General features: G+C 37.1%; 1 protein-coding gene and 1 long non-coding RNA gene across 7 annotated transcripts in view; one reads left to right on the forward strand and one right to left on the reverse strand.

The window, feature by feature from the left end:
* Positions 1-207: 207 nt before the first annotated feature.
* The window catches only part of LOC128143798 (uncharacterized), a 38,473-nt gene continuing 14,534 nt past the window's right edge, over positions 208-24,146 (reverse strand). Inside the window, exon 4 of the long non-coding RNA XR_008235877.1 lies at positions 208-1,963. This is a non-coding gene — a long non-coding RNA (uncharacterized LOC128143798). The remainder of the gene's footprint in view (positions 1,964-24,146) is intronic.
* PDPN (podoplanin) lies at positions 5,837-23,747 on the forward strand. Of its 6 annotated transcripts, none has more exons than XM_052791494.1 (6): positions 5,837-6,179; positions 18,444-18,529; positions 19,198-19,291; positions 21,415-21,450; positions 21,836-21,947; positions 22,559-23,747. In XM_052791494.1, the coding sequence occupies exons 1-6, from the start codon at positions 6,110-6,112 to the stop codon at positions 22,563-22,565; spliced, it is 405 nt and encodes a 134-aa protein (XP_052647454.1). In that variant the 5' UTR covers positions 5,837-6,109; the 3' UTR covers positions 22,566-23,747. The 6 variants fall into 6 exon arrangements, with proteins under 6 accessions (XP_052647454.1, XP_052647455.1, XP_052647450.1 ...); XM_052791490.1 differs by having other exon boundaries at positions 5,841-6,179; positions 19,159-19,291; positions 21,836-21,937; XM_052791489.1 differs by having other exon boundaries at positions 5,844-6,179; positions 19,159-19,291.

The raw sequence follows: 24,146 nt of genomic DNA on the forward strand, positions 1-24,146 counted from the left end.
TTTGTCAGATCATAAAATATTTTAGGTTGCCTCTATGCCCCATAGATTGGAGCACTGGTTTGTGAACACTGGTATATATTGATTTTGGTGAAACTGAGTTATATCAGCTGAAAATCTAGCCCCATCTCTAAAACTGGCTGATAAATATCATTACTACTCTAGCTTAAGATCTCTAACTTCAAGCACTGTTGCAATTTTCCGATTCAATTATCTCTTCTCTGCATCTGACAGCTAGGGTTGCTCACACATCTGTGCATATAATATTTTACAGTCAGGAGCACAGATGGTCAAGGAACAGGATTTGATTTATAGCTGCTTATCTTAGAAATAGCTGCATATATGAATATTAGTATTTGTCAGCACTAATACCAATCCCTTCCCATAGGACACATTTTACTTTTCAAACAGTGAATTCTTCTTCTGTCTTATATCAGCTGGAAGTCTGGCTTCACATCAAAAGTAGTGTCCCTGTCAGTCAGGAAAGCTTTCCTGAAACACAAATAGGGTGAAAGCAGCATCCTCCAGTTCTCCCATTCCCTGACACCTGCCCAATGAAAAGCTTCTGGATTGCCATTTTAAAAGCTAGAGGCTAAAATGCAAGATATGAGAATATATACCAAATGCATTTCCAGAAATGAGAAACTAAAAGCACAGTGACTCAAACCCAAAAGCTACCACAAAGCCACGGCTATTTATTTAAGGCCTACGCAAATCAATGAAAGAGATAGAATGAACTTCAAGAATATGTGAATAAGGGAAGGTAAAAGCCATTTCTGAGGGCAAGGGTCTGTATTTCTGCAAAAGCCTTCTAAGAATGACTTCCATGTAAATAACCCCATAAAATGGGAACACAGTCATCCATACTCTCAGTTTAAATTCTACTATGTACATCTAAGTATGTGCATGTACATATACAGATGACTTCTCTCTATATACACACATACAAAAAGGCCACACAAATAAATGTCTCATCTCTTGAGAGAGGAACATCCAAATTACCCCTCTACCATCCCACAAAGTCTCACAAGTTGTCAGAGATTGTAGCATGGTGACAGATTCAAATGTCCTGGCTTCTGCCTGACTCAGTACAGAATTTTCCATGAATGTGCAGCTCCATGTGCTGCTAGAATTTCTCTTTCCACAAAACCATCTCCAGTACAAGTGAAATCTTAGCTTACAACATCTCCAGTACATAGAAAATAAACCCATATTTTCCCTTCCTACTCTTTCACTTTTCAAAAAGTGTAAATTAAGCATTCAATTTGATGATATCTTTTGCAAATCTGCACTGTAACTAAAAAGATACTGTCTCCTTCTGTTGCCAGATTTCTTGTTGCTGTACCCTGGGGGCAGCTGTGGGCCCTGCAATATTTGATCAGAAGCATAAAAACTGTTTTCTGCAAGCTTTATTAATTTTCAAGCCATTTCCTGTTTTCCCTTTGCAGCCAAACCCACCCCTTTTGGCAGGTACTGAAATATAAAAACACCCGATTCAGTTTGAGGAAATGTTCTATTACTTGAAAGAGGAGATCCAGAATGATAGGTACAAGTTTTCATCACCTGCTTTCAACAAGGCAACTTTGCTTTACTGTGAGGTAATCTTTCAGCAAATCATGCTGTATAGAATTGCCCATCTCAATTTTTGAATCCTTCACATAATAGATTTAGTCTTAGAAAACATTGTATAAATCACAAGGAGAGAGTATCCACAGAACAAATTCTTCTGGAAGTGGGAATAGAAAGCAAATTCTATTCATAGGTTGCATTTTTCAAAACTGATGTTTAGGCAGCTTCTTTTGATATGTAACCCAAAACTGTAGAACCTTCTGTCCAGTTTGAGACACTAGAGCCTCAGTTTGCAGAAGTGACAACCATGCACAGGCTTAGACAATTTACAGGAGCTCTGCATGCTTTGCACTTCTGAACATCAGTCCTAGAAGATGCAGGTGTCCTCAAAGGGTTTCTAAAAAAAAAAACCAAAAAAAAAGTCACACACACACAAAATCAATTCTGGTAATACAGCCCTAAAAAGTTTAGACCTTGATACATATAATTCCTTGTGTTTTAGAGATAGCTGTAGTGAAAAGGGGAATCATTCCTGAGATATTGCAGGAAAATGGTTATAATTGTGTTGTCATCCAGGTACAATTAACAGATTCATGCCACACGTGGAGCTCTGTAACAGTCCCTTCTTCTCTCCAGCCCATTTACCCCAGAAGCTGAACCAGCAATGTCCCCAGAGTTCATTGTCACACTTTGCCCTACATAGTATTCCTTACTTTTTGGATGATAGTTGTAGGGAAAAGAAATCTGGAGCTAGGTTTTATGCGGTGTAAATGAATTAAAACTACACATACACATTATTTCATTCAGAAATGCAATCAGTTCCAGGATAAATGGCCAAACAAATTGCCAATTATAAAGCCAAACCAATACCAGAGAAGAGAGCATCACAAAGCACTATGCTTTCAGCAGAGTGTACTTAGGCGGACTGACCAACCCTATTACTGCAAGCAACCATACATAGGCATGCACAGTCATAGAACTCAAGCTGCCTACATTTACCCCCTGCATGACATCTCTCTTATCAGCAGAGTTATACAGAATCAGTGGCAAGGCTGCCCTTGCTGATACTGGAGTTGCCGTTTAAAGGCCTGGTTCAAAACCCATTTATGACAACAGGGAGTATTCCATTCCCTTCAGTGCTCCTGGGTTCATACTGCAACATTGACTGATTCAGGGAAAAACATACCATCCCACACAACTTCTGCCACTGAGGTGGCAGAAGGATACAGCCTTCTACTTTGCAGGATACAGCCACTATTTTCCTACTCCCCCAGCTATATTTCATTCTTTGCTCTTACTAAGCTAGAGACAGCCTAAGCCTCTCACAAGGCTGTGCAAATGACTGATATGGTCAGACGGAAAGAACAGATTATGAAATGAAAACATAAGGGCTGCTTGTACTCTAGACCCTTTCCACCTCCTCCCTTAGGCCACTGTGATTAAAAACACATAGAGCTGCCTGGCAAAAAAAAAAAAAAAAAAAAAAAAAAAAAAAAAAAAGTGACCCATGCACTCATATCCTGGCAATTTGTGGCTATTGTCATAACACGCCCAGAACAAAAAAGACCAAATTACAACATCTCTGCATAGACCTAAACCTCATTTCATTACAGCATTTGAGCACATGTGCAAGTCCATTATCAATCAGCAAAGACATACACTTACATATAGGTACACACTTACCTTCTATTTTGAAACAAATAGACCACGTAATTAAGTGCTGATTTAAATGCAGATGAATTGTTAAATCAGAACCTTAGAATAACTCCTTTATTTTCACAAAACCTATTGGCTTAACAGAATTATAATACAGTGAACTATAGTTTAATTAAAAACCCCTTAATTTGGTACAGTTCAGAGGAAAACTGCTCCCTCATCGCTCTCTGGTTCCATACCCTCTCCCAAGGGTATATTGGCTCTTCTGAAAGAATTTTGTTGATATTTTAAATCAGAGGGCTCAGCAATGGCTACGAGCCTTAATCTCCTTACTCAGCAACATGCTCACTAGAAGGCAAGTTCCTGTCATGGTTGTCATTAAGTAACAATTTCATCCCAAGATGACAATTAGTAAGACATTCCTGGCTTTTTCACTAATTTGTTTTGCATCTGTAGGCAAATTTCTTTCCCTTTGTTGCACTTTGATACTGTGATAGAAGCTGATTTTATTAAATTCTTCATAGTTCAATAATTTTATCTAAAGTTTTTCTTTGAGGAACAGGCTGGAGCAGGAGAAATAGGCTTATTGGGAAGAATAATAGAAATGTTAAAAAGTGTTTAAGTAGCCACTGGAACTTGGACATCTCCACTTCCTGAAAGCTCAAAAGCTCCAGTTCTATACCCAGAATAGAGTATAGTTTAAAGGAAGAACTGATTTAATTAACCAAATAGCTTATCCTTCTTTAGAAGGGCTTATTCCTAAACCTGAGACAAATTTGCTTATATGAATAATCATAAAAATGAAAGGTCTTCAGAGTACCTTCAAAGAAAGTTGAATGAAATCCTAAAAATACCTTCTTTTTGTACCTGATGAAAATTTGTTAACATTAAAAAGTCACTGTTTGTTCCAGTTTGTCTTTCACAGTGTGCTACATTCATTTTTTGTTCTGAAAATACATACAGAATTCCAAACGTTCCATTCCGATAAGGTGAAAATGAATCATTTTGATTTTTCAAAGTAAGTTTTAACAAAACTGACATACTGCCCTACCAAATTTCCGTTTCATGTGAGTGGCATTTCCCAGTAAGCAAACATTATTTTAAATAAATTCAGACCAGCATTATCAAGGAATAACTAACCCCAGATTTTAAGATTCAAGACATGCTGAAAGTTAGTATATGGGAATATTTATTTCACTGTTTTTCTAAAGACAATAAGCCAATATTGCTTGTTGTTTCTTTAGATTAGCATTGACTGTTTTCATCCTACTCTCCTAGTGATCTTCAATACAAAGAACACAGTTATAGCACCATAACTTATATCTATAGCTAACAAATTCTTTTGGCACCTATCACTTTCAAAAGTAAACCCCTATGGAAGGTGTTGCATTTCCCATTTGCAGCCCTCTTCACATCACTGTATCATTGCTTATGTTTAGACTTGCTTTGGTCCTTCATAGCGCAAAGTGTTGTGGGGTCTTAATGACAGGTCTGACTCACATTCACTGAGCAAAACAACCTAGCCATGTTTTAGGGGGTTTTTTTGGTTGGGTTTTTGTTTTGTTTTGTTGTTTTTTTTTTAAAAAAAAGATAAAACCTCTCCCACAAGCCTGCCCCAATCTTCTGCAGAGGTTACCTCCTCCACAACTGTCAGCAGAAAGGAAACAAATTTATGCTTCTGCTGCTATGCTTCAGAGTCTGATGTCCTAGCACTTCAGGACTTCAAGGTACAGAAACTGAGGGAGAAGGTCAAATACTTCCTCCACTCAGCTATGTGGCACACATAGTGATACAGTTAGTTCACATGTGAGCACTGATTAAAACTCACTGCATTCCTAAATAGATGTGAATCAGTAGATTACTTGTCCAAGACAAGGGAGGGTTCAGAAAAGGATTAATATAAATCATTGGTCCCCAAGTCCTGCTTCAGCCCCAGTTGCTGTCTAACCACCATTATTTGTGAGAAAAAGTATCTGTTACAGGTGTTGGTAGAATGTTAATCTAGTCTTGCATACGTGCCATGCAATGCTGATGCACAGAAACATACAGAAGAAAAAAGTAACTAGTCTTGTACAGACCATTGTATAGCTGTACTACTAATAGTTACATACGAAAAGCAAAAACCCTCCGTCTCTGCAGGGTGATAGTAGCACACTGAAGCCAGCAAGCCTGTGGGCAGAGGTAAATGCTAGAGTAAGGCTAGGATGTCACTTGAGGACACAAGCTGAGAGAGACTTAGACATGCAGAAAAATTCAGACGGTATTTACTGCAGAATTAAATAACCCGTCCTAAAACTATTTCAGTATCCCTAAATGCACATTCACTACCACACTTGCTCAGATAAACATGGGGGCTCACTTTGAAATGAAAAAAACATCAGTTCACTGCTGGAAATAACAGCAAAAATGTCCTTAGTGTTGTTCCTTAAATATTTTGTAAGGACAGTTTGCAGAAGGGAGGGAACTCCCTGAACACCTCACTCTGCCTAAATACCCTTTCCCCCTTTGCTAAATAAAAGTCTTCTGAAAGCCACAACAGCTCCTGTAACTTTAAACCTGGGCTGAGATCATAATTTTAGTACTGACCAAACAGAGTGCAGAGGGCGGGCCTGGCTCTTCTTTGAGGACCACCTTAGGCATGCTCCCACCCCTTGGCTAAAGAAAGTAATGCCAACTCCGTTCAGTTTTCTTTAGCTGTATAGTTATCATCTGGGAAAACCTTCCCCCTTTAGACTGCAGCAGTTAACGGAATATTTGGAATACCAAAGTATTTTTTGCAGTGATTCCTTTTTGTGATGTCAATTCTCCCCTGCCTCTAAAAACGTTAATCAGAATTTGAATCCATCTGGTCTCAGGATTGGAAAGCTATTCTCGAAGCAGATCAAAGATGTTTATTAAAGTTCAATTCTTCATCTTCGTTCTAGGGAGCATGCCCTTCATAGCACTTGCTGAAGAAGGTAAGAAGAAACTTCGGTTAAAATTATTTCCAGTCATTTCCTGTAATTTAACAGTTTGTGTGCTTACTCATAGGCAATATCGTTGTTCTGTCCTGCTTATAAAACTTTCTTTTGAATTCTTAAGCTACTACTGGGCATCTACTATGGCTGTAATCAGGAAAGAAACACATCAAAAGTTTTCAGATGGGCTGAGTTATGCTCTATTAGAACAGAATTTTCTGTGTGTCTCTGAGGGAAGGAGAACGGTACAAGCAGTCAGGGAAGGCATTACATCAAGATCCCTTGGAAATGTCTTCAGTTTCACTGTAATATATGCAAAGGAGACTGCAAGAAGTAATTTAGTTGTAACTGACATTTAGGTGGTGAATCTCTCTATGAAAGTAACTTGTAAATCTTTCCATTCAAGTGTTTAGCTTCTGTACTTAGAAGCCTTACAACAGCTTAGAATTTGAGCCTTATGCAGGGTTTTGCTAATACTAACTTAGCCATAAGCAACATATACAAGTGAAGGAAACTAAAACAGGAAGAAGTATTACCTAAGACAGATTTGAAGTGTTATGTATCTACTCAGAAAAAGTTTATTTGGCAAACTATTTCTTTTGAATTTTCTAAAAAAACCAGATTGTACACTTTTAGGTAAAACAGACGTTTAAGTCTTTTTTACAGCTAAAGGAGAAGAGTCTGATTTATTAACAGTAAATCAGAATTACCCTGAGCAGTACTTGATTCCAGGAACATCACATTCAAATTCAGTCTTTCTGCATAGTATTTGACTCATTATGAATGAATTGGCCATCAGGCAATGTGCCTGATGTATGATGTACATGCAAACAGAAAGTGTGCCTGTGGCAATGAAATACAGCTACCGTTGCTATGGAACATGTTCCAAGTACTAGTGCTCCAAAAACAATAACCTGAAACTCAACTCACTAGTCTTCCAAAGCATAAATCTACTTGTCTGATTTGGATTTGAGGACCCTAACTGAAACACATGACCTGATTTTGGCTTGGTGACAGTCAGTATCATTCTGCTGGAAATAATGGAGCTATATCAATATACAGTATGTGTGGGTGTTGGCTTGAACCTTCTAATGGGAATTCCAGGTATTCTGTATGTCAGATTATGAGGCTGAAAGTTTGGAGTTACACTCCAACATTTCACAGAAAGTCTAAAAGCTACAGATATTAGGCAAGTCCCAAATACTGCCTTCTAGGCTTTCTCTGGGATATGCACTTTATGGCTTACCCAGCTAGCTTACCCTTAAAAGCACCAATATTAAAAGCACCAAAGTTTAAAGACACTAAAAATGATGCAAAACCCACCACAATTTTCTAGAATTACCTTAAGCAGTTTCTAGGATACTAGAATTACAGGCAAAAACGTCTTTTGTCTTAAGGCTTTTGGGGAATTTTTAAGCGTATTTTCTCTCAAGTCTGAAAGGAGGAGTCCAGGAATGATCACGTTGAAACCCTATTAGCCAGAAAAATGTTAAAATATTTCCTGCTTGCAAGATTCTCTGTTTTATTACCAGTATAGCCTGCATGGAACTCCACAGTTGGATCTAGAATATGGTTTACAGTATTTAAGGCTTTCTGTGTCTGTTCAGCTTTTATGACTTTTTCCTCACATGGGGTCAGTCATTTAGGGGAACCTCCTAAGGATACACCAGGAAAATAGACTCCAGATATAAAATAAGGAAGTCCCAAATATTTAGCATGGATATCACTGCTGTTTACTGATAACCATCAACAATTACAAGTTAGAACAGACTTAAAATGACAATGCCACATTCTGCAATCTGTGCCTGCACTGACAGTGAAGATGGAGAATTTTTTGGGCTTGTATAATACTAGGTGGAGTGGGTATATTCAGATACCTGAACTTCTGGGGTAATTTGGCCTGAGGGTTTTAGAGAAAAAAGTTTCCTTATCAGATTCTGACACCTCTTAACCCTGATCAGGCCATAAATAAATCTACAGCTACCCTTTTGTTATATTTGGGCATTCCATTTTCTGGATTGAGACTGAATCAAGACAAGCAGGTTTGTTTCGATCAGGAAGCATATTTTCAAAATTGTTATTAATGGTTCCAAATTACTCCTTGAATTGCTAAGTAATTTGAATTCAGCTGTTGATCCTAGGGGTAAGCATAGCATTTTTCCCCTTCCAGATAGTGACCCACAAATTGAGTAGTTTCATTAGTATCCGTTGTCTTTGAGTTACTGCAACTTTACAAAAAAGCCACAGGCATGGATACCATTTCAGGACCACTGTGAACCAGAAACATGATTGAAAAATAGCAGTTACCACTGATCCAATAACAGGACTATCAGCCAACCTATGAACAAAATTTCAGTTGGAACCTCTGAATCTTAAAGGAGACGTCAGAAATGTTTAAACATTCTTTGCTCATAGAGAACATGCAAATGACATCTAACATTAGTAAGTTAAAAATGAGTGAAGATTTCTGTTAAAATTTCCTGGGTTTGTGCTACTCTTAACAGGAATATTTGGTCCCAAAGTAAGTTGCTTTCCAAACGAAAGGATAAAGGCTCCTTTAACTGGGTCACATAAAGCAAGACATAAAGCTGTAAAAGCATAAAATACTATACTGATGTGGAGGAGAAGGAGAATTAACTTACTAATTCACTTCACTCTTCATATGTGAGCTTCCAAATAAAATTAATGGCAGAAATTAGCAAAAACACAGGAAGAAAACCTAGTAACAAATCTTACACCACTGTCTACTTAAAAACCACACTCACACATACTCTTATTTGTGTTATCCATTCATGGTTTAAATCCTGACTGAAACAGAGAGTATCTTGTCTTTCTTACAACCAAGGACAGCCTTGAGCACTATACAAGCTGATGAATATTTAGACTAAAGCATTTCCTATTGAATGATTAGCAGATACATTTTTGTCCTTCTGTGATCCTGTTAGGCATATAAAAACTCAGGCAAATCTTCACACACAGGATCAGACCAAATGAGTTGAAATGGAAGTTGGCCTAATTTTTTTCTGGGCACAGCATTAATCAAACAATTAAAAGCTCCAGCATTCAAATGAGTGCTTTACAGAGACAACACATTTCCTAATTTGAAACCTTTCCCATGGTGCAAGTATCATTGCAGAGAAGGAAGTTACTCTGTTGGTTGTCACATAACATGAACAAAAATTAACATGATTGTTAAACAAGTTACCACATGTCACTTGAGCTGTATCAGCTGTCCATGTGCCTGATCTTACCTAGAGGCAAATACTAGGTTATAACTCCTTATGCAAGTCTCAAACAGGTTTATACTAGGTCATATTACTTTACATTTGTTTTGGACTAAAACTAAGCACATGGACAGGATAATTCAGATGAAAAGTGTTTATATGGTAAGAAAGGAAATTGAAGTTTACAGTCAACCATGAAAGTCTAAGAAGTTTTCTATGTTTTTCAAAATCATAAAAAAGAAAATGGACAAAGTTACAAGAGATGATTTTTTTCAAAAGTGTCTTGATTTACCCAAATTCTGTTGCCAGTTCAGTAGCAAAACTAAGCAACAAAGTCCAGCAACTCTAAACTTATCTGAAAATCAAGTTCTGTAACTGCTGGTACTAAATAAAATGAACAACCAAAATGAACAGTCACACCTGACTCCAAAAGGGAGCCAGTCTTCTACTAAATAAGCATGACAAAACCTTTCACCCTGCATCTGGCTGCATCATGAATGATGAGTGCACTTCCACGTGTGTCCCCATATATGCCTCTTGTAAACTACATCAGTGTGATATGAATGTAGCTCTACATGTCCAATACCTGAAACTTAATTACCACAAAAAGTAGAAAAACATCTTACTGGGTCTCAGTGAGTACGTCTGCAAATTAGTGAGTCTGTATTTTGCAGTGTCATAGTGAAAGACCAGCAGAGAACAGATAAAATTTGCTTTCTCCTCTTCATTGGGAAAGCAGAAGCTTGCCCATCTGTATCTCAAAAGTTAGTTTTTTAATCTGTGTAACTTTAAAAGCAAAGGAAATAGTCATATTTAAAAGCTCACAAGTGGACCTTTCATTAGCTCAGGCTGCACAGTGAAAACTGGAAAGAGAGAGGCCAGATTCTCAGCTCCTGTAATTCAACAGTTACCCCTGAACCCATGCATTTACCCCAGATCTAGTACTTGTAAATCATCTGCAAAAATAAGCAGCTGAGAACCTAGAGAGATAAAAGAGAATTTTAATAGATAATAAAAAGAAAACAGCAAAGGAAGGCTAACCCACAGCATGCAGGCTGTTGGGCTCTGACAGAAGCATGCAGTGTTTCTTCCTTGCGTCATTTGAGGCAAGCCATACATGCACACCACAGACATGACTACTGTTTGCCCAGCTCTAACATATGGTCTGTCTCAGTTGCACGTTTGTTTTGTTGGTTTGTTTGCTTTTTGTCTGGATGTGGTCAGGGACTACGGGATGGAACCCAAATGCTGCCAGGTCCTACTATTCACTGCATCCCAGATCTATGCTGCAGACAGGCAGCCTCTAAAAGGGCCTCCTGCAATTTGTGTGTGCACATCCCATACCCTCAGTTTGAAATAACGCTGCAGCAAAGCTCACATAGCTGTGTGGTGCACAACTTGCTACGCAGCATTTCAGAATAAGATGTAGGATTGGGAATATAGGTATGTTGGGATGTTCTAAAGAGAAACAAATGAGAAAAAATAAGACAGCAATTTGCTATTGATTTTCATCTCACTGTCTCAGAAGCCTGGCCAAAGACTCTCAAAGGAAATAGAAACTGTGATGCTGTGCACATTCTCATGTTGCTTTATGACTTCCTTGTGTTTTTCCATCTTTGTATTTGTTGGTTACAAACACTACAACATCCAGCATAAATTGCATCAGAATAATCCTTTGTGAGGGCACAATTCCACTGTGTACACCATTTCAGGCAAACACGTACTCTGTTAGGAGGGCTTAAGTAGTATATGAGCTACTGATGAATTTGTAAAGGGGACACACTTAATTCCAAACGTATATTAAAATGTTTTTAAGACTATGAAACCCATCCAAATATTAGCTAGCATGTTATTAGTTACTATGAAAGTCAGACTAAACATATTTGAATGGATCTTGCTTGCTGTGTGGCAATGTAAAGCAGCTAGCCAAAAATCATTGTGTGAACAAAATTAAAGCCTAACCAGGTTCTAGTTATAGTGTTTAGCATACATATTTCAAACAAATTAGTTAAGAAATTATGATGCAAACAGTTCTGCTGGCAGATACAAGGGGTTAGTAACCTTCATCAAGGCAGCTGTGAAAGGGCATATGGCTACAGCCTCAGAGTTTTGGGAAGGAAGTGATTCAGGGAAAAAGATTAGTTTATTACTGTATTAGAGATCATTTCTTAATTCCTTTAATCTGCATTTACTTATCCCAATATCTGTACACAGATTGTCTGCTTTCTGCTGCACACCCCATAGAATCTGCTGATCCATTACACGAAATTTTGTACTTTTCTCCTTGTCTTAGCTCCAATGCTCATTCCTTGTCAGCCATGGAGTGATAAACAGTACTGTAACGCTTCAGTTTTAGGTGCCACTTACAGAATGAAGCAAAAGAGACTTACACCTTGATCACAACTCCAATCTTGTTGCCCCAGTCAAACCCTTACTGCTCAAAGAAAACAAAGAAATTGCTAGTAAGACTGCAGTTGCCACAGGGTCATGGGGCAGCAAAGATCAGTAAGAAAGTGGCTTTATCCCACATTCATGGGATAGCAACTCTGAGGTCAGTGTACTTACCAGACAAGAAATCAGAGACTGACACAGCAACATTATTAAAAGCATAAACCTTAGAAATCTCATCACTAGTTCTGCAAGGAATATTTTAAAGGAATATCCCATAATGGAGTTAAATAGTCTTTTCCTTCTTAGTGCCCACAGCTCTGTGGCCAATTTTATCATGCATAAGAGAAAGCTTAGTAAGTTACCACCTTTTCCTCTTGTGCCTTTGTTTCGTAACTTTGCTTGTGGGTCATATACATATAGCAAGCACTTGAGGAGCAGTTTTTTTTCCTCTGTATCTGCCCAGTTAAAATATATTTTGTTTTGCTTTTCTGTGGGTATCCTATATATGGACAATGTAGAATATTGTAACATTCAGAAGACATGTGATTTGCTTCAGAAGCAGCTGAGTGGTTCTTTGCCACTTGGCACTGTACATTTTTAACTCTGGCTTTGTTCCTTTGGCTAAGCCAGCCACAGCAATAGAAACCATCTGTAGTAGGGTGTGGTGACCAAAGGAAATGTTTCTGACAATTCAGCAAAACATTGTCATCATGAGCTACATGGAATACCTGAACAAAGTCAGTCATACTCTAAATGAGGCTGAGCTAAATCCTTCCTTGTGCATCATGACCATTTTTCAACTGGCAGATACTTTCCAAACTGCATGGTATTTTGTCATCCAGCTTCCTTCATTATATAAAGCAAAGCTGCCAGTCTTTGTATAAGGAAAGTACAGTAAGCACTTCAGGATTTAGACAGACAGTACCTACTTTTTCCTGAACAACAAAAAGTCTAGACACACATATGCCAGAGCATTTCTTTATCATGGCATGATATATTACTGCAACTTCCAGAAAGAATTAACAGAAAAAGAGAAAATGCCAATGCTGTGGCCCCAAACGGGCTAAGGATACTGCAGATGTCATGAATTTTGCAGGAGCCACAGGTACAAACGAGAGTTTCAGTTTTCATTAAGAAACTTCCTTACCTTTCTACAGTCTGAAAATTTTAACTGTCCAAAGGCTCAAAATCCAGAAGGCAAAACCCAGAATCCACTCTACTATATTCTTCAAAACCTCAAATTTTCAAAGTCCAAAATATTTTGTAGCCTAGCTTTACCACTGTTAAACCATTTCACAAGAGACACCTATATACTTTTTTAAAACACCCCAAAATGCTTAAGCAATTATAGAAAAATAGAAAACTACTTTTAGAGAAAACTAAGCCGATGAGGTAGATTTTGGACTCGACTATGGAATACATTTAAATTGAGGATGAAGCCAAATAACAGACAAAATTGTATTTGAAAACTACAGAGCTGCTGCTGAGACATTATGTATTCAAAAGGCAGATACCTTATCAAATAACATATTTTTGTTAAACTTCCACCACCATGAATAAAAGTTTCCACTGAACTACAACTGAACTGATTCCAGTAATGAGATATGAACTTTAAGACTCATTTTGCTCACAATCAAATTAAGGTCTGTGAGCAAAGAATGCTTCCTCAGAGAATTCCTGTATCAGGACATAAATGCTGAGTAAAATATGCCCAGAACAGGATGACCAACACACACGTACATACACAGCCCTTCAAACACCACCACTTGGTCTGTAACAGTTCAGGAAGCAGATACCAAAAAACATCAGTCAGCTCTAGATAGGTAGCTCAGTATTACCCCAAGCAATTAGTCCCACTGAATTCTGTCCCTTGCTTTTCTAGAGAAGCATTCCACAAAGCACCTATCTAGCACAGCTGGACAGGATAAAATATGGTATCAGTAAGATACAGATAAAAATAAACTTGAATTTTAAGAGCCAAGCTTTTGTTTGACACTTAACCTGCTCGTTAATTTTTTTAGCTGTTATAAGTAACTGAAGCTGCCTTTCTTTTTTTAAATAGGAGCAAAGGGGCAATGACCAGTAAAGATTATTTCAGCTCTTCCTAAAAGGGAATCCTTTAGGGTTAGCAATTTTTACCTGCTGGTCTCTTATCACAGAGATGGAAATTCATTCTATTTTGAGGGCTTCCTATTTCAAGGACTAAGCTAAAATACAGGCTTAAAACTGTCTTTGCCCACTGGTGTCTGGGTTTATTCAGACTGCTGGGAAAGAAACAAGATCCGACAACATTTTTCATCTTCAAAAGTATCTTTGTTGGGTTTGGAAATACCTGAAAGAAATGCTAATGAACAACAATTTTACAACTCATTCTCCATTCCAACACAACCACGGTGCTTTGAAAGCAACCCTCAGAGGTTTTTCTAGTAAACTGTTGCTCCATGCATAACAATGACTAGTGAGCTCATCTTCCCCTAAGTGGGTCATGGGATGCTTAACCATGGGATGCTTTCAAAGCAGCATTAAACTTTTAAAGACATCAAATTTTCTCCTGGTGTGAGAAGTTACAGCCTTATAGCAGCTGGGGACTTTGAACTGAAACGCACCCAGCTGGAACTTTGGCAGAAAGAAATGCAATGATTAATTCACATCTGCAGCAATGTATAGCTGCGAACAGAAGAGGCCATAGTGCTAGTTGGAGACAATCACAGCACTATGAGGCACTGTTTTTATTTACAGCCTCCTCTAAGATAATATTAAGAACATATGCAGAAGCACTACTTAACCCTATGGCTCTTGCTACGTTTGGCCCCCATCAGATGAAACCAACAAATGACTAAAGCACATACACCCTTACATCCCGTTTACATTCTCTTTGATGTCAGTGGTATATATGCCTTGTACTGGGTACAGGGAAAGAAGTGTCAAGACCAATAGTTTCTCTCAATTTCATTTAAATATTTTTTACTTTATTATGACTTTCTCTGACATAGAGTTGTCTAGTATCAGATATTCCTTCCTACAAATGCTATATGCTGATAACAAATTACCTCCCAGTCTTTCTTTTGCTAATAGTTCAGTAGTGTCTGCTTAAGTACCACCCAGACCACCTCCAGTGTCTGTCCCACAAAAACAAACCTGGAAATGTAGTCCAGGCTCTATTCTCCAACAAATACAGGACCTCAGCTTGAATGCAGTATTATGCAGATTGGATAGGGCTAAACAAGACCTTCACACTGATAGAAATCAGTTCTACCTGTGAGCCTTAGGAAGTTAATAGGGGAGCCATATTATTCTAGTTTCCCTTTACAATTACGGAAAGGCAGCACGACCAAGGACAACCCAAATCTCAGGTGAGCTGAATTACCTTCTAGAAGTATTTATCTTTCCCTACAGACTATAAAAGAAGATAAGGGCAAGCAGACGCCTTATTTAGGCATCTCTATTAAGAACCTAAAATTAGGCAAGATTAATCTGGGCCACCTCCTTTTGTCAATCACTGTACACAGAGGCCAAATGCACTGAAATAGATTTTCTACATGTCACTCATTGCCAAGAATCTGCAATAACTTTATCACACAAAGAATAATTATTTCATGTTTCTTTGTGACATTCAGTAATTCTCTACATCTTTGTTCTGTGACACTGTTTCCTTTCCTGCCTTCACTGTCAGGTAATTCTTCAGGGCTGAAAGCTACTGCCATGCCAAGACTATAAGTAGCTTCTCTGAATAAGCTGCTTGTTGTTAACATAAAAAAAAAAAAAAACCAAACCCAACTTATTTCACTTTCTACTTGGGGTTTTTCCTCTGGTAGTTGGTTTTCTCCATCTGTGCTTATTTTGCAACTAGTGAATAAAGGATGTTTTTTCAGTTCCAACTGGGGTTACGAGGTACACTGGTCCATCCACAATTCATGTTGTTGAGCTCTATTGCTATTTCTTTCTTTACACTTAACATTTACATAGCATAATCCCAATATTGTACTTCAAAGACATTAATTTATAAGCAAAAAAATAAGTATTATAAAGTCATGCCATATCTTAAAATGCCCTGATATTTATAAAGTGGCTAAATCAAGACACCTTGAGTGATGTCAAGCCCCTTTTATGCTATCTCAACAGAAAATTTTCAAGGCTGCTTACCTGGAGTATTGCAATCAAAAATGACCAAAACATTATTTTTACCATCTAACTTAGAAATATGATTTACCCTGGCCTGTTCTAGTCTTTCCATGGATTATAAGGTGACTGGCTGGCTTAATTAGCCACTATATTAGGGAGCACGTTGGCATAACATGAATATACTTTTTTCATCTGTTAGTGCCTAAAGTACTACTTGCACACCCTTTTGGCTCTTAAATAGAAAGTGTATCTGTATTGAGGCTTTTAAAGGTATAAAAATATAAAATTCTATTTACTTGAGTAAACATGGAATTAGAAATCTAAGTTTAGATCAGTGTTTATTCTCTTGGTGATGGGACAAAGCTCTCAGTCTTGCATTGCTAGAGATGGATGAAAAATTCTTAGTTTGGTTCTAAAATGAGTTTTGGGAACAAGGAAAAATATTTGCAAGTTTCCAGTAGAATTCAGATGAGAGTTTCAAGCAAAAACAGAGATTATTTTTATCTAATATAAAATCATTCATCCCCTGTATGAAAAATTTCCTTTAAAGTGCCAGTGCTTTTTTTTTTTCCCTACTCGTTTCAAAATGAAATATTGGCTTTTTCATTTGAAATAACATTTTTCTTTTAAAAAGAGGCAGATGAAAAAGGAACAAAAGTTAAACGGAACTCACAGTTAAAGAAAAGTAATTTCCAAGTGATATATGCACAGCTGATCCAAAATGATTCTATCCTTTTTCCAATTTTGACTAATATCGAGCAAAATGCCCATTCTTTCTAATTTCAGTCACAGAACAAAAATTCTGTTTACTGCCTCTATATCATATACGACACAAGTAGGGTGCATTTAGGAGTATTAAAGTCTCTCATAAGAAATAGTCTTACTATTTGGAACTAGTCTAACAATTCAGAAATAGTCTAACTTCAAATGCAGAGGAGATGAGAATGTTTTTAGGTCACTAAAAACTAGGTGAAATTAGTAGAAACAGTGTTAAGATTTAATAAAACAGGTCATGAATATTTCTCTTACATAAAATATTCAAATGGTACAATAAATCCCTGATTTTAAATAACTCATGTGAATAGCTGTCCTCCTCCCTGAAGAGATCACTACACAGCACTACCAATCTACTACTTACTATTTACCAAATTACAGAGGTATCAAACTATCTTGCAAAGGAATAAAGGATTAGGTATTCTTTGTTCATAATTAACCTATTAGCAGCTGATAGTTGTTACCTTACGTACATCATAGGCAAATGATGTGTGAGCATCCAGGGTTTTCTCCAACCCCCCTAAAAATTCTCTGCTTTTTAAAGAGAATGAACGTGGCTCTCATTCACATAACCTTCAGCTATCATTGCAATATTTCCTAGCAATAACTCAGTATTATGCTGAAAAAGTATAAATTGGATTTGAAAACATTTGGACAAAATTTTGCTCTGATTGCTGAAATAAAAGTTAGATGCAGGAAAGAGTTTTTCAGAAGTTTGGGGTTTTTGCCTTAAGTTTTTGCTCAGGACAATGTCTATTATTAGCTCTTTGCTAAAACACTGGTATCTGGAGTTAGCAGAACTCTTATGCCGCAGGCAACAGCATAACAAGCAGCCTCACCTAGCTTTATAATCATGGTGAATTAGAAACTCCCAAGAGATATCACACTACATTAACATCATACTGTGTATGGTCACAGTTTTATGAATCACAAGAAACTTAATCAAATGATACTTATGTTTTCGACATTTTCTTGATACTGCCAGTTATCTTCACATATCCATATCTTTCACATTCTACCTTGTTCCATCTCATTTTTCCTACTGATGAAGTGTGGCTGTATTGGTAAAGAAAGAGCATTGTGCGGGCCGAAATTTAAATGTCCGTTACACGAAAGAGCACAGATGACATATATAGGTCTAGAATAAAAAGGAAGACCTTACATTGTTACCTAAAAAATTCAAATTATGGCAAGTAAGGTTTGCAACTTTAGAAAAATCTCTGAATAGATTTGTGTAGGAATATTTTCTAAACTATAGCTACACCCATAAGTATTAATGATAGTTCTAAAAATAAAGGTTGCACCTGGGATCGAGCTGAAAGATGGGAGAAAGCTCTTACTATTTTAGAAAATGGAAGATGCTTGAAGTAATTTATCCAAATACAGAAGGTAATGCTTAACTTGAAATCTGGAGTGGTCACATCCACCCAGGGAGGGAGGGGGGAATCTTTTCTTAAAATAAAAAAAAAAAAAAGAAAGAAATATTTTCTTGGACAAAGTATTTAGTAACCAATATGTTTCAAGGTTGTGCCAGGGCTAAGTGATGTGTACTTAAGCTCTCTGTCCTACAGCTTTGTACAAGAGTATAGCAGAATTCAAAGTTAATCCAAATAATTTTGCAAATGTAAGTGTGCAGGGGCAGAGAGACGGAACACTACATAGATCTCATGTTTAAAAAAATTTACATGTCAAAGTAGCTAGAACATGTGACTACAAAGTAAAATCTTAACTCATTTTCTAAAATTTTATTCAGCAAGCTCAGTTCTAGAAGGAGAAGAAAGTACAACAATTGATTTCAGAGACAGAAATGATACAGAATTTGAAGAATTACCAACCCTGGTGAGTATCATTCTAAATAAAGGTTCCTTTAGGTTACCCTGATTTCATATTCCCGGTATTGTCTCGTGGCTTAGATTTTGAATAATCATTATAAAGAATAACCTTGAGTTCTAACATAAAAAGATCTAATGCCAATGCTTTTGCTTTGCAAGCAATCAGGTTGAAGGTGACAAAGTTGAAAACGTTTTTGGCAGTTCTTATGTGCTGCAAAAAGCATTCGTAACCTGCTTATTCACTGCCATTTGCCTCTTCTAATTCAGTATCTCTCCATTAGCTTCGGTGAAACCTAACTGACAAACTAGTGTAAAAAAAACCAAAACAAAAAACCACCCCACAATGAAAAGAGGCAGGTCTGCAATATTCTGCAGTTCTCTCCTACACCTTTTGTAGTCCTACTGAGAGGTTATCTGATCTAGAAAGCCTCTAGCTGGGCATACAAATCAGCTTACTACTATTTTTTTTTTTTTTTTTTTTTTTGGTCACTGTACACAAGTCAAAGATGACAAGCAATAGCTTAAAAGCATCCACAGGGCACCTGACAGATCAAGAAATTTAAATGCTTATTTCATACACATAGACTGAATGTACTGAGGTTTTCTTTTCCCTCTTTTTCCCCCCAATTCTTGTAGTTGCCCACAAGACTACACAATGTAACAAATCTCTTGCAGTTTGGACAACTGATGACCACACAAAGTGCATTTGCCCCAGCTGAAGACAGTGATAATTCTACTGGTTACGAAGTTAACACAGAAAGTGTTGATGGTAAAAAATATTTAATTTCTATTTTATTATATCAAAGTTCTACTGCCATCTACTAAACAATATCTGGAAAATTCAAATACCAAGTTTAAGGTGCTGCCAAAGGTAGCATTGCTGATTTTGGAAAGGGAAAAGTAAGATTTCTAAAATTACTCCTTAATAATCACTCTGCATCCTAACTTCATAACAGCTGTGCGCTGACAAAAGGAATGAGTTCCTATACGATCTTGTTCACCAGTGCACTGCCAGTTCTACCCCAAGGCAGGCAATAACTCTCTGAAGCCTTCACTTTCTTTTCAGATTAGTATGAAAATCAAACAGCTCTCCAGAAAAAGAATTTTTTTTTTTTCTGGACCAACTCAAAGGTCATCAAATGCAGAAAACATAACTGTTACAACCTGGCTGCCCTCTTGATTTTTGCCGAGTTGTCTGCCTTTGCTTCCCTGGAGGGACACAAATTACTGTCATGCACATACAAAGCAAATTGCACCCATGTTCATACAGTAGTCAATGAGCAACAGATTAGTACAAAAGGTTGATAAAGTGCATTCTGACCTGTTTACCTTATGCCTGCTTAGCTGTCTTCCAGAGAGCTTGCTGAGTACCTATGCTTTTGTGTCTGATGATTGTGTACAGAAGAATGTATGGGCACAAATAAACGGGCACATACTCTATGTGGCTTTTGGACCAGGATTGCTCTTAGCTGTTCAGTCTTGTGCATACCAGTAAAAAGTAAGAGAACACAAGCATTGTACTTTCTGTTCTGATATTCCAGTCCTGTTACAGTATCAATGACTGGTCATAAGTTTAACAAATCTCACTTTAAAATGGTCAGATGAGCCATTATGAGAAAAAAGGTCTTTTTGTTTCCAGACCAACTTTTTGATAACTAAATGCAAATTTAGCACAGTGTCTAAATAAACGAAGAATGGTTTCTCCGATTTATGCGAACAGTAGTAGCTGTTGCCAACAGATGCTCAGAATGCACTTTACCTGAAGTACAAACTCAAAACTTACACCACAAATAGTGGAAGTCTGTGAGGATCACAAATATATCAGATTCACCTGTCAGAATACATAAACGATAAACGTAATTCACATGAATGGCAGTCTGTCAATCACATTTCAAGTCAGTTTGTTTTTAGCATATAGGTTTTGCTTTGAAACAGATAGTCAAATCAAATCCTGTGGCAGCTGTATTTCTACAAAGCCCTGTAGTATGTATATTATTTACTACTTCTCCCCTAAGTAGCCTAAGCCAATTACCTCTAGACAACAGCTATGAGCAAACACTTGCTTTGGCAAGCTTCTTTCTGAAGCTTCCGTGTTCTACAGCAGTTTCATATCCCTCAATAAATCAGACACGTTTGTTTAAAAATTGTATGTGCTTTTATCTGCTTTTCCCAGCCTGCTTGTCTCTGCTAAGAGTGTAGATGTCTTGTCTTGGCTTACCATTAAATAATAGAAGCAGTGTTCAGCAGATTTGAATTTTAGATAGAATTTTCAGACTTTTCCTAAAGGATATGGTAAACATTCAGGATGACATACTTCTAATGAATTAAAAATAGCATTTGTGTTTCATCTGCTTCTGATGGGGACTCAGCTACAAATTCAATTCCAGAAATAGAGAAGTATACTAAACAGATTTTGTATAATCCTACACACACACACACACACACAAAAACACCCCTAAGGAATTTAAGGAACTTTTAAACTGACAAAAAGCCTTTATAAATAGAAAAATAGTTCAGCAGATACACTGAGAGCAGGGCAAAATTTTATCAGCATAAATCACTCAGACAACTAAAATCTGATTTCTGTCTTAATTATAATTTTTTTATACCAAGTATATCTTTATTGATCTTAACTAGATCACACTTAAGTTTCACTAGTATATATCAGATGACAGTCCCTTAGATTTTAATTTCTATTACTTTAGAGAGCTCTTTGCACTCATTCTCTCAAGCTTTTCATTCACTCATTCCCTATCAAAAGAACAACCTATTACACAGCCCTCAAACCATTGTGATATAGTTGATAAAAGTTTTCCTTGGATATGGCATTATAAATTGGGATGCAAAACTGTACAGAGTAATTAAGTAATTATTCTCTTTCTGGCTTTACAGGTGGACTGAGTGGGGAACCAGAGAAAACTGAAAAAGGTATTAAACAGAATAAATGCTTAAAGAGACAAGGGAGAACTTAACTGCCAGGCAATACACTTCTAGAAGCCACTAGCTATGCCCATGCTATTCTTAAAGTTTCAGGAGGAGCCACAACGTGCTCCCTGATCTGCCTTCTCTGGTTCACCTGATTACTGTCTCCATACCACATCTATATGGAGCCCTCCAGCCCAAAGGCACATCTGCAGGCCTGCAGGCTACAAATAAGCCTGCTGAACTTACCAAACCTGCTTCAGAGTTCACAAGATATAAGGAAATGTTCCCCAAGGAATGGGATGCAGCAGAACAGTGTCAGTTCTACCAGTAGCCTCTTATCAATGGTCTCCATGAGAAACATGCTAACATTCCCAATTTCCTCTTTCAGGTGGTCTGGAAACAATTGCACTAGTTGGAATAATTATTGGAATCATAGTTGCAGTTGGAATCCTTGCAGGAATAATAATCGCTGTTGTAAGGAAGATGTCAGGCAGGTACTCGTAAGTAAATTGCTAATCAGGCTTTTTAAACAAGCATTATCCTCTGAGCAAGGTCACAGGAATCACTTTGGAAATTTCTAATGCTTCTATTTTGACAAAATAACCTATTTTCATGTTATACAGTGCCTATTGATTCAGCAATGTAATGTGGGTGATCTAAACCCCCTCATGTGCTTCAGAAAAATTTGCCAGATACTGCATGCATGCTGTTACAGTACTTGTCAGGTGCATGGGTTTTTAATTACTCTACTGCACAGAGGTAAAATTCACTATGAAGTATTACGGGACCAACTTCTGAAAGTGCTGGGTAACATGTGAATGCTGACAAATGACCTTTATCTTATTACTCTGGACATTTTTGGAAGCTGTTCTGGTACCGACAGGATTCACTGGTGCCATGCAAATCTAAAGTGCTTTAAAACCTCCCACATAATAAGAAAACCACGCTACATTTAACAAATACTATTCACACAGCGTTAGGAGAAAGCAAAATATGAACTGGAAAGAGAAATAAATCAGTGACAGGAAAGAAGGAGAGGGAGGAAAAGATCATTTAACTAACATTTGGGTAACTATGAACAACAATAAAATGTCTGTGGGTTTTTTTATAGGCCCTGAAAACAGTTGAAGCAAGCAGCCATGCCATTCTATGCCAGAAGATACAAGTGCTTCTTGTTTTATAAGAACTAAAGACTATTCCTGTATTGGTGTGAGAAGATGATCCATGGAAAATATGGTCAAAGAATTCCAGATCTATGGGGATCCCACACAACTCTAAGGACTCCCTCCCCCACCCCCCCAACTACAGAGTACAGAACATTTAATAGGATTTTTACTAGCCAGGAGTTTACTAGAAGAAAGAAAAAGATTACACAGTAAGAAAAAACCCAGCAGCAATGAGATTTACATCTGAAATGTGATTTGCAGGTAATATTTTTAAATGCTACCAAAGATTATTTCACATTGCATTTTATGCATTTCTTTAAAAAACACATCCAGAATCTCTTAAGTGTTTTTGGCTTGTTAAGTGCTTGTGGCATGTTTATCTACCAAATGATGTATCAAAAAGGAAAGATTTGCTTCAGAGAACCGATTATTTACAAATTTAGAAAATACTAGATATTGGAAGCTAAAATCCTTCCACTATTGATACAGATTTTCTGCTCTTGATGCTTATGTTATTATGTGACAAAATATGGTAGGCCCAGCTGGAACTGACCTACCAACTCAAAGCTTGCTCATCTGACTGTTGCACCAGCAATTTCCTGTCTTCTCTTGTTGCAGAGACATACAGGGATTGAAATACACATCCTGAATTAAAGGGTGCTTGGAAAATACCCAATTTTGATGGGTCACTTTAACCAGTTACTCAGCATGCTTTAGAGGCAACATGTAGAAGCTTTTGAATTAGTGTATACAATTTTTTTACTTTTTAACTGTCTCATTTCTAACTGTATAGTTGGCTTGTTTGATAACGTGTGTGCAACACTAGATCGGAATATGTTAATGAGGTATAAAGCACCTTTGGAGTCTACAGCTTTTCTGTGGCATATTTAGTGCAGCAGTACCTGAACACACAGAGTTCAGAGCAAAGGCTTTGTATGTCAAGTGGCTGCAATGCATCATGTTTTCTAACCTTTAAGTCACTTAAATGTTTGGTGTAAAAATCATGATAATCCATATGGTCAATAATTGCTAAATATGTCAACTTATATAGACTTGCTTTTCTGTTTCTTTCATGTGCCATTAACTATCATATCAATCTGAGCTTTGGAAATAAAAATTATAATGTAAATTGTCTTATTTTACAATAATTGTTCTTTATTTTCTTTAAAAAAACCCACCCTATAACATGTTTTAAACTTTCCTCAATTCTCCTAAATTATTTTGCTACTTGTCAGTGCAGTGTCTACAACCAACTCATTTAACACTGATAAATGAAACTATCATCAAAATTAAACATGTAAACATGCAGAGCATATGCATCCCAGAATTTGTCCACAGTAGTACAATACCATGGAATAATACATTCATGTGTCACTTCCAGCATAATCTCATTTGGTTTATTTCTGTTTACACTCAAAATCTGCATAAAACTAAAGGGAAAAATTAATGATACCACTGTACAAAGTCACATATGCACTATATAAAAATCTGTAACAAGATTAAGCCTACTGTGTATCTTAAGTCAGTTCTTTA

The sequence above is a fragment of the Harpia harpyja genome, chromosome 7 (assembly GCF_026419915.1).
Source record: "Harpia harpyja isolate bHarHar1 chromosome 7, bHarHar1 primary haplotype, whole genome shotgun sequence".
Classification (NCBI taxonomy): Eukaryota; Metazoa; Chordata; class Aves; order Accipitriformes; family Accipitridae; genus Harpia; species Harpia harpyja.

What these genes read in the sequence shown, in the direction of transcription:
- PDPN (XM_052791490.1), top strand. Translation starts at nt 6,110, where the DNA reads ATGTTTATTAAAGTTCAATTCTTCATCTTCGTTCTAGGGAGCATGCCC. An exon ending in CATAGCACTTGCTGAAGAAG is followed by an intron (nt 6,180 to 18,443) that starts GTAAGAAGAAAC and finishes AATTTTATTCAG; the next exon opens with CAAGCTCAGTTCTAGAAGGA. An exon ending in ACCAGAGAAAACTGAAAAAG is followed by an intron (nt 21,451 to 21,835) that starts GTATTAAACAGA and finishes TTCCTCTTTCAG; the next exon opens with GTGGTCTGGAAACAATTGCA.